The sequence below is a fragment of the Astatotilapia calliptera genome, chromosome 8, assembly GCF_900246225.1.
Source record: "Astatotilapia calliptera chromosome 8, fAstCal1.2, whole genome shotgun sequence".
NCBI classification, from domain to species: domain Eukaryota; kingdom Metazoa; phylum Chordata; class Actinopteri; order Cichliformes; family Cichlidae; genus Astatotilapia; species Astatotilapia calliptera.
This window is the reverse complement of record NC_039309.1, coordinates 11,481,501-11,495,837: the sequence shown is the minus strand read 5'-3', so window position 1 is coordinate 11,495,837 and position 14,337 is coordinate 11,481,501. Positions and strand designations below refer to the sequence as shown.

At 38.1% G+C, this 14,337-nt stretch overlaps 1 protein-coding gene across 5 annotated transcripts in view; it reads right to left on the bottom strand.

Moving 5' to 3' along the window:
- adamts14 (ADAM metallopeptidase with thrombospondin type 1 motif, 14) overlaps positions 1 to 14,337 on the bottom strand; it is a 57,698-nt gene that overhangs the window by 11,484 nt on the left and 31,877 nt on the right. For 4 of the 5 annotated variants that reach the window (XM_026178510.1, XM_026178507.1, XM_026178508.1 and 1 more), the window contains 6 exons: positions 9,979 to 10,135; positions 7,728 to 7,833; positions 2,272 to 2,415; positions 2,013 to 2,145; positions 1,663 to 1,776; positions 1,310 to 1,458 (listed from right to left, as the gene is read on the bottom strand). In XM_026178510.1, the coding sequence (XP_026034295.1) occupies positions 1,310 to 1,458; positions 1,663 to 1,776; positions 2,013 to 2,145; positions 2,272 to 2,415; positions 7,728 to 7,833; positions 9,979 to 10,135 (803 nt within the window). The remainder of the gene's footprint in view (positions 1 to 1,309; positions 1,459 to 1,662; positions 1,777 to 2,012; positions 2,146 to 2,271; positions 2,416 to 7,727; positions 7,834 to 9,978; positions 10,136 to 14,337) is intronic. The other variant, XM_026178511.1, reaches the window with a different exon arrangement.

Sequence of the window (14,337 nt, the reverse complement as noted above, 5' to 3'; positions counted from 1 at the left end):
AGTTTAATTTGCCAGAGGTTTGAGTTACTGATGTCAGAACACCTGTAAGAACACCTCCAATTCATTCAATGAGCCCCAATGAGCCAGAACTATATCTAAGGGGACAACAATGTCAGAAATCTCTAACTGAAACATCATGCTGTAAATAATGTCACGATTTACACCAGTACCTTTCCTGCAATGGAAAATCAAACTGTCTGCTGTGCTAATCAATCCCATATATCAGCAGACTACATTATGGCCTACATACTATTTGTCACGGTATGTTGTTGTGCAGTTCATGCAAGAAATCAATCTGCTTTACTGACAAGCTCTGATTAAAGCACTGAGTGACAACTTTTCTACCAGTTGAGTATAAGAAAAAAAGAAAGTAAATTTTTTGAAGTTGAAGCTGTCTTGTTATTATCTGCAATTTCCTTTAGTTTTTACCTTTTGCTTTTGTATCATGCGAATCACATGTTGCACTCTCGAAAAAGGATCATCCATGTAAACTTTTTGAGTTTACATGGATGATCCTGTAAGTGATCCTGTAAGTGATGATCCCATTTAAATAAAATATACAATAAAATAGGGCATGAGAGCCTGTTTTAGGGTTTGGCTGCCTTGTCTTTTACAAGCTGATACTGCATTAGCATCGAGTATGTGTAATTCCTTTCTTTGTTTCTGATTAAAAACAAACAAAGAAAATCCTAAAACGGTAATGGCCAGAATGTGAAAGCTGACACTTCAAAATTTAACTTCAACAAACAACGCGTAGTATTAGAGATGCAATCATAATTATTGTAAGTTTTTTACTCTAGTTAAAATGACTTACATCCTCCTTAAAATCATTTTCATTATCTTTTGTGTCTCCTTTCCTGTAAAATGCACCACTTAACTTCTGTACTACTTAAAATTACTTACATTATAATATTTCTTCTTTCCTGTAAACAGCTGTTGTTGTTAAAGTTACACTGTTAAAATACAATGAAATCACATTTAATTCTATTACACCATCATAACACCTCACTTTGACCTTTCTCTTCATTAATAGTATAAACGCAGTATGAGGTTTTTATAGTTTTATAAATAAATTAATGAAACCAAATCTAAGTCAAGCTTAACAAACCCAGGACTGGATTAAAAAAACGTCCCTGAAGCTCTTCATTTACACTTATATAGTACATTAACATCTTTTAGATGAATACTGATACTGATGATACTGTGTGATCAAATACTATTTTTTCACTATCTGTATAGCTGTTTTATTTTCTGTTTTTTTCTTAGTTTTGCGACATAGATTCAGCTTCCTTGTTGCTGTAGCACTCACGGAGGATTGTTGCACAGTCTGCTGCGGGAGCGAATTCCACCTCCACATGTTCTGGAGCAAGAGCCAAACTTTGACCAGGAACTCCAACTTCCATCATGGCCCTGAGGCTCCTGGCTGGTTCGCCAGATGCAATGACCCTTGAAGCACCACTGAAAATCAGTGTCCATTAAAAATGAGAGACAGGTGGAAAGGAAGAAGAAAAGAAAGGTCAACAAGTCCAAACTGATGACATTTGGCTTCTCTGAAAATATTGCTCCGAAACTTTATTTCCGCTTCCTATTTTTAGAGAGTTCCACTTAGCAATTATTGTAAAGAAAAAATAAAATTACAGATGATTCAGAGACATTTCCTACCTTTCCTGGTGCACACTCTGTTCCATCCACAGGAGGACCTTTTTTAGTTTTACAAAAGTACTGGTTGTCAGGGTGGCTGCACCACAGCTGCTTGCAGGGGTCGTAGGTTCGAAACTAAACGAGCAATTAAACAGCAAATCTGAGCACTAATTCTTTTTGGAAACATAGATAAGCAAACACAGTTTTTCCCTGTTAAAAAACAGAACTTACTCCTTTGCAGCATTAAAAAATACTGATTAAAAATTGTTGACTATTCTAATTATTTTAATTATGTGGTTATTATATGGTAGAATAAATAAATAATTCAAATGAATAAATATATATATATTGGGGCCACAAAGCTTACTTACAGCAGTGCACATTTTATAACCAACACCAAAATCAAAGCGGCACTGTTCATCCATTGAATAATTTATTCCAGGGAGCTCAGGAAGCTTGGGCCACTTATGTTCAAAGGGATCATCCAGCAAGCAGTCATAGGAGCTGAGGAAGCAATAAGAATAATAAGGACATAAATGTTATATGCAATGCGAGGTCAGGAGCAGACCACATATGAAAAGAGAAGGAACAAATTAATTTACACAACAGCTGTGCAAAGAGCAAACATACTGGATGTATCTGTTGAGCTCCTGCTTGCTGCAACGTGACCAGTGATAGCGGTGAAAAGCTGCTTGGACAAGTGGTGCCATGATGCTACCCATGCTGGTCTCATCAGCACAACGATTCCCTTGGCCATCATGCTCCATACCCAACCTGAAGGGCAAAAGCACAGAAGAGCATAGATTGTGATCACGGCAAGAGATAAAGTCACAGCAAACAATATTTTCTGAATTCTTTCTGTTGTTATGCACTACGAATACAACAGGATTGTGTAGGAGTAAGCAGAGTTGTGTACTGCACCTCTGCACTTTCTAAACACTGATTGAAATTTGGAAACTGTCAGCTATCATAATTCTTTTAGTTCTTTTCAAAATTACAAGCTTGTTCGATTTTATCTAAGTCACAGCAGGTTCCCCAGCAATACGCGTGTGACATTTGAAGCAGTTCGGATAACAGCTGTCAGTATAGATGAAGAACAAACACAGAAACATCAATTTATAAAACATTAACGTCTACAAATTAAACAATTTAAAAAATAACTTCAAGTACTCTTTAATTATTCTTTACATGGAATAAAATCTGAATTCACTTGTCTATATGCTAATTATGAAGGTACAGGTAGCAGACAGCAAATATAGATTTGCATGGAGAATGGCAAGAGCAACAGGCTCTTTCCCAAAGGTAGAAAAAAAAATCAGCCTACACACACATTACTGAGTCACTACTATCACACTAATGCTACAGCACTTATTAAACTGTTACATACTGTTGACATTTGATAGCATTAAAAACATCTTACTATTTTATCCTAAAAATTTATGACTTTTCCTAAAATGAAAATATTAAAAATGCCATAACATACAAGTTATACAAGTTTTTGTGAATTGACAATATTATGGGTTAAATTTGACTTGAACTGTATCCATTCAGATGGATTTTAGATCTATCACCGTGTGTCTGCTTAAGAAACTTTTGTGGTTTTAGGAAATCTCGATACTGTGTTGTCTCTGTCTCCGTGTGGGGTTTTTTTCTTTTTTTTTCCCTGTGATTTTTGATGTTTTATTTTGTTTGGTGGAATACCTCAAGGGGAACCTTGACACTGTCTGTATTCCCACAACCACTGCATAGGTCCCCATAGAGGTTATAGTTAGGTTTATTTTATGTTTTTATGTTTTGGGTAAAACAGGACATGATATTTTGTGATAGTAGATGTTTTCCCAACTAAAACAAATGCTGTAAAATCAAAAAATTATGGTCTCCCTGCTGTAAATGAATTCATTAATCATCTGTTTATTAACGTCAGATGGAATATTTATACGTCTGAATAGATTTGCAGTTCAAAATGCGGAACAAACACTTTTTATGAGAGAATTCTTGACCCAGCAAAGCTGACTGGGACAATACTGTGAAGAATTAAAATGTGAACAGTATGTAAGAGTTAAATCATACAAGTGTAAAAATGTCACTTTGCTATTTTATTGCACCAGAATCTCTAACCAATAATCTCCTAGAAGCTCTGCTGCCTGGAAACTATAAAACAGCCATATTGTTTATACGCTTTGATTATTGTATAAAGTTATGGGGGTGGCTGCCAGTGGTAGATAAAAATTTATCATAAAAACAATCAAAATGTTGTCTTTTAACATTATGCAACAAAGAAAAACTATTTTCTAAAATGTTGAAATATTTCTTTGAGCGATAAGTTAGTGGCTTAACTGATAGAAACTGGACAGATAATGCTTTACAAAAACAGGCATGGTCAAAGCAGGCTAAATGCTGGACAAGTGAGATTAGAGGAGAGTGCATGTGCAGGTGGTTATCAGCATCGGACTTATGATTCCCTTAGACATTTTTATGGAAGCTGTGCTTTTTAAATGTTAAATTTTTTTACTGTTGTTTATTTGATATAGAGTAATTGCAAGCCTCATTAAAGCTGCGCTCCAGGAACACCAACCTCCAGTAAGAAAGTACAGAAGCTCGATTAACAGGGGAGGTAAGCTCTAAATTGAACTATCAAGTTGGTGAAGCTTTGTGGACACTGTATTTGAATGCCAACAAAATAATTGAATTCTTTTCTTCTTTTTCATGAGTTATTGAAACACTGAAAATGCAGCATCACAGCAGGATATCCACATGTAGTTTAAGACAAGTGGACAAAACCAAAGGAACAGTCTTCAGCTGTTAGTTAAGAATACATCAGTTGTGTCTTGCTCCCAACAAATAACTGAAATACTGCCTTTAAGGGGTTTGAAAATAATACCTAATAATATATCATGGCAATATTACTGCTGTCAGTGACAACAATATTTTTGATATATAATATATTCTGTCATTTAACTTCTATTACCTTTATTAAAGAGTCACAAAAAGCTTAAGCTGGTCCCTGTGTGCACTGGTCATAAGGAAGAGAATATAGTGGAGAGGTTGCCAGTCTTTTACAGAGCGCAAACTCATATTCACACCTACTGGAAATGTGTAGCTTTCATTTCAGCTAGCTCTCATGTGTTTGGATTGAGGAGGCCACAAATAAGCCCACACAGCCATGAAGACACAAACAGGTCGCAGATGATTAGATGTGATCTTATCCCATGATGACTGCTGTGAGGTCAGCAGGTGTTTGAATCGCAGAAAAACAACGATGCTGTAAAACTAACTAAGGTCAAACTAAAAAAGAGGCAAACTTGGACTCAAAACAAGAGGTTGTTTTTAAACATATCTGATAAAAGGCTTTGCTGTGTAATAAATCCATGCCCCATATGCAAAAAATAAATGTATTTCAGACGAAATGCTGCTCAGATCTGACTGCTTCTGGCAGGAAAATACAAAGAAAAACAAAAGAGAAAAAAGAAATCAAGTGGGTTTCACTTTCTACAGGTGTTGTTTTGCAAAGCAACGATAATTGCACCTGCAATTAACTGGTGCAATTAAAAACTCTGCAGGGTGCAATGACACCAATCCAACTACCTCTGACTATGTCTGTTGCTGAATAGTTCTGCATTCATAGGCTCGTGCCTCACGCCTCAACCACTTACTGAAGCAGAATATAAAACTTCAATCAATCATTTTCGATAAAAGAAACAGGCAAAATATATTCAAACCATTCTCGTCTAAATTGTTTGAATTTTTTAAAAAACAACTTGACATTCTGAGTCATGATGAATAATTGAGTAAAACAATCACATTTTAATATCAAACACTAACAGTGTAAAATATATGATGTATATATTGCTCGGTTTTAACATGTTTTCTAATGGGTAGGTTATGAAAAAGCAAAGAAGACTTTCATCCTGAGCTTTCTTGTCATGCGTTGTTGCATGCAGAGTCCTGTATATCCTGTTGGTTGATGAGTCAGCTGTGGAGAGGGTTTCAGGAGATTTTTGACAGAGTCAGTCCATCTGCTGAAAATATATCATGTGACAATCTAAACTGTCTGATTTTAAATTTAAAAAATAAATAAATTATAAATACATTAAAAAAAAGATCCTGGCACTCAAACTATTAAAATTATTTTAAAAAGCATTGCACATTATTATTATAGCATCTGTGTTCCCCCGTTTTATTAAGTTTTTCAGTCACTGACACAGTTATAAATGCTGTGAATGCAGTTCGCTCCCCTAATTCACATTAAGGACCTTTTTCGTTTTTTGCTCGTCTATTTTTTTGTTAAGCCACATGACACTGACCTACGAATAAATCAAATATGAAAAAACCTTGTGTCCTTGGGCACTTTGTTACTAGCAGCCAGTTACAAAAATACATGATTTTTCCCCCTTTTTGTTTTTTTAGCTGAATCTACAAAAATGCCAAAAGTGACACAGTGTGACAGGCATAAAGTTTCTGGATTTTTTGCATCAAGAGGTTCCCAAAGAACTATTAACTGAAAACTTGGCATATTTCAGCATGGTGTGCAGTGAGTCCTTAAAAAGATTGAAGAAACTGGACAAGTGGAAGACTAAAGAGGAAGTGGCAACAGAGGAACAGAAAGTTGTTTTTCTCAGAAATAGGAAGAAATCCAGCAAATAGATGACACAGGACCTGTCCCAGTGGTGTGATGGATGGGAAGAATCCTAAACCATGAAATAATTGCCAGAACATATATGGATATTCACTCAAAATTATTTCGGCCAAATCTTTCAAATGGTGTCACTGCACACACATTTCGAATTCATTTCAATCGCACAAATGCAGAAATAATTAGTTGCAGTATTTTATCTGATTTATTATGAGAATGTCGTGCCTGACCATTTGTCTTTGGTGCTTAACTTAAATGTACCACAAGCATTTATCCTGTTTTGCCTTCACAAGTCATAGTATGATTTGTCTATCACATAAAAGTGGTGAGCATACTGCATGCCTCGACTGTACATTTAATTCAATTAGATGTGAGGCTCAAATGAGCACAGACCGTTTAGATATTACATTCCTATTTCTTGAATACTATATTCAGCCACAGCTTCCACCTGGTGCATCTCTATTTTCTATAGTTCTATAATATGACAACCTGCCCAAGTATCTTTGTCACTAGTTTGCTTGCAGTTATTTTTATTCATTAAATCAAGCAAAAAAGCTTGTTTTCTTCACTATTTTTTTTATACCCTTTAGATAAATAGAGATTTATTGAACTGAGAAACACTCAAATAAACGCTCAAGTTAAAAAATATAAATATCCCCATTCCAAAATGTCATGTGACAAGCTCATTGGTGAGTGTCAAGTGTCAAGAACCATCTGTGAAAGACAGTGGAGGCTCTGTCGTGGTTTGGCATTTTAATCTGTGGTGTTGGGGAGTCTCTATCTAAAATTTATGGAATTATGAACACAGAAAAAAATGTATTCACTGTGTTCTTACAAGAGTTTGTCTAAAAGAGTCTGTTTTGAACAATAAAGGTGGTAATGCCAAATACTAATCTTAAAGCTCATTAAAGCTGTACTAACTTTCCATGAGTCTGCGTTTTTTCACGTGTTTCAATAAGTCAGTGCACCTATTTTCCATTTTCCCTCCAACATATTATGAGGGGTTACTAAAGACTTTTGTATAGCACTATAACTGTTAATAAGCAGCTCCATACATTTATTGAATACATTCAGCCTATTGCTACAGTAACTTTTAGCCTGTTGCTACCTTAGCAACCATTGACCTTGACAGCAGGAGTAGATGTATTGATCGCATAATGGTTAAAGTATATACTGGTTAACCACAGGTTAACTTAAGCACAAAAAATGAATTCTTCCCGTTCTCATGTTTTGTGTCTACACAAAAGGCACAGAAAGCACAATGTTAAAAAAAATACTGCTTTCATATTTATGTGTAAAACGCAGCTGGAGATCAGATTAAATGCTTTTTCACAACAACAGATCACTGTTTATGTTCACAAACTACAATCACACAAAAACTATTAACTTAAATGCACACAGAAAGATGTTGTGAGTGGCCCTGCTGGGCATTCATCATGATGCCATTACTCACACATGGCCGGTTTCATGAGCAACCACAAAGGCAGAGGAGAAGCCATCCTCATGGTTCAGAGTGCAGCTCCTCAGTGGGTGGCACATCCCCGTCACTGGAGCATACCCTGAGCGACACAAAAGACCACACAGCCCTGATAATCAAGAATGAAAGTGGTGACATTCTCATGCAGTGCAACGAAGTGGAAAAAGATTTCTAAATATGGAGTAATTGCATTCATTGTGAAGGTTTTAATCTCTTTTTGGTGAGCAGCTGGCTGTCACACTGGCTCTTGAGTGTGTGTGAGTTATAAAGAGAGTGATGGTGATTGCTCAGCTTCTTTCAATGAAAAAAAAAGCCCCACATATCTGTGTGTTTACATTGTGATTTATCAGAGTAGGCTACATTCACACAGTGGCACTTTCATTCATTTAAGGTGAACGAACCGAGGTAAAATACTTCTAGCAAATCCCTCAATAGCAGCAGTAGCTCTACACAGCTTGCATATCAAACATAAAGAAACTCCCAAAGCAGTTTCAGAAGCCTGCCATCATTATTACCCAGCAGACACCTGGTTGGTACCACAACATTTCACACAGCTCACGAGGACGACAAACTTTTAAGCAAAGCACAGACATCAAACATAACTCGATCAAGAGGTGTGCAGCAATTCAGCTTAGTGCGAATCAGCTTGGATCAGAAGCACGCCCATTCTGGCCTTCTTTTTTGCCACAGCTTTCAGATAATTTCCATGCTTTCTGACCATCAGAAGACTGTTTTTTTGGCATGCAGGTAAAAAAGCAGAAAATGCAGCAGGCAGACAGCTGGTGATAAAGCCATGTGTACATGTCAAGTTATTTGAATGTCTGCAGTGGGTTATTTCAGTCACAGCAGAGTGAGCTTTAGCTACAGCATGATGACGATGCCTTTATGAAGAGAATGACTAAAGGCTCTATTCATGAATGAAAACAAAATGGACATATTAACACTGAAAGTGAAGTTGCAAAACATGAAAGCAGATGAGGAGCATGACCCTTTATCTGAAAGGCAGATAAAAGGAATTCAGGAGAATGCTGATTACATTCCCATGAAAGGCCATTTGGAGCTATGCACACTGAAGCAAAAAGGTGCAGCAATTACTACAGTAATAAAAAAAAAGTGTTTCTCTATGGCTGATGTGAAGATTGAGGAGAGAGGTGGTGTCCGCCATCTGGTTGATAAACTCAAACACTGAACATCTTGGGAACATCATGTTAAATCTTTTGGTGCCAAGGAGACCAGATCAAAAACACTTTCAGAGGATTTAATCGGTAACATTTTTAAAACGTGGCAAACTCAATATCACCTAATGACACCATTTAAGACAACTTTCTGCATCTCCTGTTGCTCCATTAACTTACTCTATTTACCCAACAGCCCATTACTTGTTTGGACACAAAATCTACCATCTCACCGCTAAACTTTCACAAGAATGTGTGAGGTCTGCTTGTGACCCTGAGATGCAGCACAGGGTTCAGCCCAACCTAGCTCAAGGTATCATAGAAACTAGGTTTGTTATGAACACAACACAACTGCAGCTATGGTAACACCTAGAGGTGTGACAAGCAAACCAGGTAGCCCCAGGCTGTCCTCGAAACATGACACGTGCTCTATAAAAGTTAAAAATATACACAGGTCAGTGCAAGATATCGAGTGCATGCAAGCACAGAGGTTTGTTCATTCGGGACCCAGTGTTTTCTGCAGGTTTGGCTGTTCACTTCAAATTTTGTTTTGAAGGACTGAAAAGAAGAAACAAATGGTGAGGCATAAAACTAGGAGAACAACATGTATAGCACAAATTTGCTGCAAAATGACTGCATACATGTACAGTAATATTTGGATTGACAATAATCTACTGAAAGTACAGAAAAGTTCAAACTGAACTTTCCAACAGTCACTGAGTAAAAAAAAGAACAATTAGTTTATATAACTGGCAAACTAACAAACATGTTCTGTTTTTTCTCTACATGCCAAAAACCTTCTTCAGTATCTCAATTTTTCATTTTTCCAGGGTGGCATCAATGTCAAGTCAGCAAGGTTTTGGAAACAACTCAGCAGTTATTTTCTCATGAGGTTGCCATTTCCGGAATTGGGTTCAAGACCTCAGCTGCAGCCCCCACTTTTATATTTCCAGCAACCTTACCTGGGCAAGACTTGAAGCCAACCCCTTTGTGAATGGAAGCAGATATCAGCACTCAGTCTGCACAGGCCTCGATCGAGAAAAATACAGTACCTTGCATACCTGCGGGACCAAAATCTTGCCTTGTGAGGAAGATGGCGTGATCATGGTACTCGGCATGGTCAGGGTCGCGGCGCTGCTGCGTGTTGGCCCATCGGCACACCTGCTCCAGGCTGCGAGATGGGTTGCCACGTTCGATCAGGCTTATGGACTGCAGAATGAACAGGACCAAGAAAAAAACGTTAGCAGACTGTAAAAATAAATAGGAGGGTAACCATGCCGTTCGCCTTAACAACGGTTAAGGTTCTTTCTAAGATGAAAGAAGACTCATCACCCTTTTACCTTTACATCAGTGCAGTAGATGTACTGTCATTTGAAAAACTGTCAAAGAAAATAACTGAAAATAAGTTGTATTTTTTGTGCATTTGAGGACAAAAAGGGACATGTTGGTTAGAAAAACAGGGGAACCTTTAGGATTACAGGTATTAGTTTTACCTTTTGCTAAATTGCCAGTGATTATGAAACAATTAATAGGTTTGTAACTTGTAACTTGAGCTGTAGTGGCTAACAAACCTCTAGTTGATACACAACTTGAGACAACACAAGCCCACAGGCAGGTACACAGCCTGTCTGCTCACTAGCAGCTGAAGTAGCTGAGTCTGCAACACTGAACAACTTATGAGAAATTTCAAGAGATCAGTAGCTGAGAAAAGTCTACCAGCGACTAGACAGAAATAGTAGCAGGCTATACCACCAACTCTATTTGATAGGCTATGAAATATGTCACTAGAAACACAGCACTATTCAAGCTGTGTTGCACTAACTATATACTTTTAAAAAGACCTACAGTGGGGCAAAAAAGTATTTAGTCAGCCACCGATTGTGCAAGTTCCCCCACCTAAAATGATGACAGAGGTCAGTAATTTGCACCAGAGGTACACTTCAACTGTGAGAGACAGAATATGAAAAAAAAAATCCATGGATCCACATGGTAGGATTTGTAAAGAATTTATTCGTAAATCAGGGTGGAAAATAAGTATTTGGTCAATAACAAAAATACAACTCAATACTTTGTAACATAACCTTTGTTGGCGATAACAGAGGTCAAACGTTTACTATAGGTCTTTACCAGGTTTGCACACACAGTAGCTGGTATTTTGGCCCATTCCTCCATGCAGATCTTCTCGAGAGCAGTGATGTTTTGGGGCTGTCGCCGAGCAACACGGACTTTCAACTCCCGCCACAGATTTTCTATGGGGTTGAGGTCTGGAGACTGGCTAGGCCACTCCAGGACTTTCAAATGCTTCTTACGGAGCCACTCCTTTGTTGCCCGGGCGGTGTGTTTTGGATCATTGTCATGTTGGAAGACCCAGCCTCGTTTCATCTTCAAAGTTCTCACTGATGGAAGGAGGTTTTGGCTCAAAATCTCACGATACATGGCCCCATTCATTCTGTCCTTAACACGGATCAGTCGTCCTGTCCCCTTGGCAGAAAAACAGCCCCATAGCATGATGTTTCCACCCCCATGCTTCACAGTAGGTATGGTGTTCTTGGGATGCAACTCAGTATTCTTCTTCCTCCAAACACGACGAGTTGAGTTTATACCAAAAAGTTCTACTTTGGTTTCATCTGACCACATGACATTCTCCCAATCCTCTGCTGTATCATCCATGTGCTCTCTGGCAAACTTCAGACGGGCCTGGACATGCACTGGCTTCAGCAGCGGAACACGTCTGGCACTGCGGGATTTGATTCCCTGCCGTTGTAGTGTGTTACTGATGGTGACCTTTGTTACTTTGGTCCCAGCTCTCTGCAGGTCATTCACCAGGTCCCCCCGTGTGGTTCTGGGATCTTTGCTCACCGTTCTCATGATCATTTTGACCCCACGGGATGAGATTTTGCTTGGAGCCCCAGATCGAGGGAGATTATCAGTGGTCTTGTATGTCTTCCATTTTCTGATGATTGCTTCCACAGTTGATTTTTTCACACCAAGCTGCTTGCCTATTATAGATTCACTCTTCCCAGTCTGGTGCAGGTCTACAATACTTTTCCTGGTGTCCTTCGAGAGCTCTTTGGTCTTGGCCATGGCGGGGTTTGGAGTCTGACTGTTTGAGGCTGTGGACAGGTGTCTTTTATACAGATGATGGGTTCAAACAGGTGCCATTCATACAGGTAACGAGTGGGGGACAGAAACGCGTCTTACAGAAGACGTTACAGGTCTGTGAGAGCCAGAGATTTTCCTTGTTTGAGGTGACCAAATACTTATTTTCCACCCTGATTTACGAATAAATTCTTTACAAATCCTACCATGTGGATTCATGGATTTTTTTTTCACATTCTGTCTCTCACAGTTGAAGTGTACCTCTGGTGCAAATTACTGACCTCTGTCATCATTTTAAGTGGGGGAACTTGCACAATCGGTGGCTGACTAAATACTTTTTTGCCCCACTGTACCTTTAAATGAACCAAAACACAATTTTAGTATTTTTGCCTTGTACGACACCAGTATGAATTGTACATCAAACAAACAATATGTGACCAAAGACCTTCAGCAAGACCTTTGTAGCCAATCACTGCCTGAAGTCTCTTTACTGCTGCCAGCTTTGTTTCTGGGTCTCTCTGCATTCACTGCATTTGGAAAAGCATGCTCTGTTGGGTTGAGATCAGACAGACTGACTTGACAATTGAAGACTATCACTTTCTTTACCTTCAGAAACTCTTCAGTTGCTTTTGCAGTATGCTTTGAATCATTATCCATTTGCACTACTTGTTGAGGTTGCAGCATTTGGCTGAATCTGAGCAGAAAGTAAAGTTCTGTACATTTTATAATTCAACCTGCTACGTCTACCAGCAGTCACAAACAGACAGACAGTAATGTAACAAATTATTATGTTACTGTATTTTTTCAGTTGTTTAGACAATTTAAAAATAGTGTTGCCACTGATGTTACTCTTTGTATTGTTGTAATTTTATTTGTCTTTCTTGACACCATCGTGTCAAAAATGCTATCAAGATATTTAGATAAACCTAGTATGAGCTCATCTGGCTCCTTTCTATTGTGAGTCAAACTGCCCACATCCATGTGGCACGAGAGGTCACTCGCTGGTTAGATCATTAAAAAATATATATTGTGAATCATATGTTCTTGCATTTGTTGGCCAACAAATATAACCCAAATGAAAATCTTGACTGAACAATTTTCTCCAATATTATCATGAAAACATGAAATGATGGCTTTGGTGTTCCTTCCCTCCAATGAGGCTGATCTGACAGCCCAACACAGTAAAAAAAACACTGTTTCTGTTTTTGCCAGTGTCCCCAGTGTTTTGTTTTGGGTTTTTTCTGTAAAGGAGTATAAATGCATTGTGGTTTGTATTTCGTGTCATAAATATACAGAAAATTTCTCAATAAGATTCAGCTCTGGATGAACTGCTCTGGAGACTGATAACCCTACTACTATTACACACACCGACACACACAATGTGAGGCCAGGAGAAATGAAGGCACCCAGGAGGAACTGGCCAAACTTTGTCTTTATTTTCTGAGTGGGTGCTGCAAGCAGGGCCAGTGACACACAGAGCATGTTGGACCTCATCTAATTGGTGTTGGGTAAACAGCATCTCTCTGCTCTGACAAACAGACAGAAGCTGAATAAAAATGCCCAGTTTCCAAGCAGCATCAGTCAGACATGCAGGTAATATGACACTTGTGGACAGATGGATACGTGCGTAAAGCAAATGACTCACTAGCATCTGCCCCCACATGTATAATATACGATATTTCATACCTCATTATAATGTGTTCAGCTGATAACGAGCAAATATGCCAAGACTGGCATTAAGTGGCGAGAGGTGAACAGAAACACAAACACATACTGATGTACAACTCTATAAACTGAAGATATGGAAGATCATTTGACCAGCTAGCATTGACCAGTTTGCTTTTTTTTTTTTTGCTTGTTTATTCGATGTTATTAATATGTTACGTGAGTATTTACCACATGGTGCAAGTACATTTAAATCATTCATTACACTAAAGAAAGCCTGAGCAAAAGTGAAAGTGACTGAGCTTTTGTACAATATTCATTCGTCGCTTTCTTTCATCAATCATGTTAATATAATATGTACTCATTTATTTCCTCACTATTTATGTATGGTATGTGCCGGTACTGGGCTTTAATATGTTTTTGCATCAACTTTAGTGTTTTAATGGGGGCTTTTTAAGGTTACCTTTTCTTATAATCAGGCAATCAGTTCTGTATTGCCCAAAAGAAATACAAAAAACATCTATTTTAACCAGACAACTGAGCTCAATTAAATGCTAATATCACACCGACTATTTTCGCACACGTTTTGTTAAACTCAGCATCTGAGAAACAGCCTTTCTTTCATCTCAGCCTGACCCCAATTTATG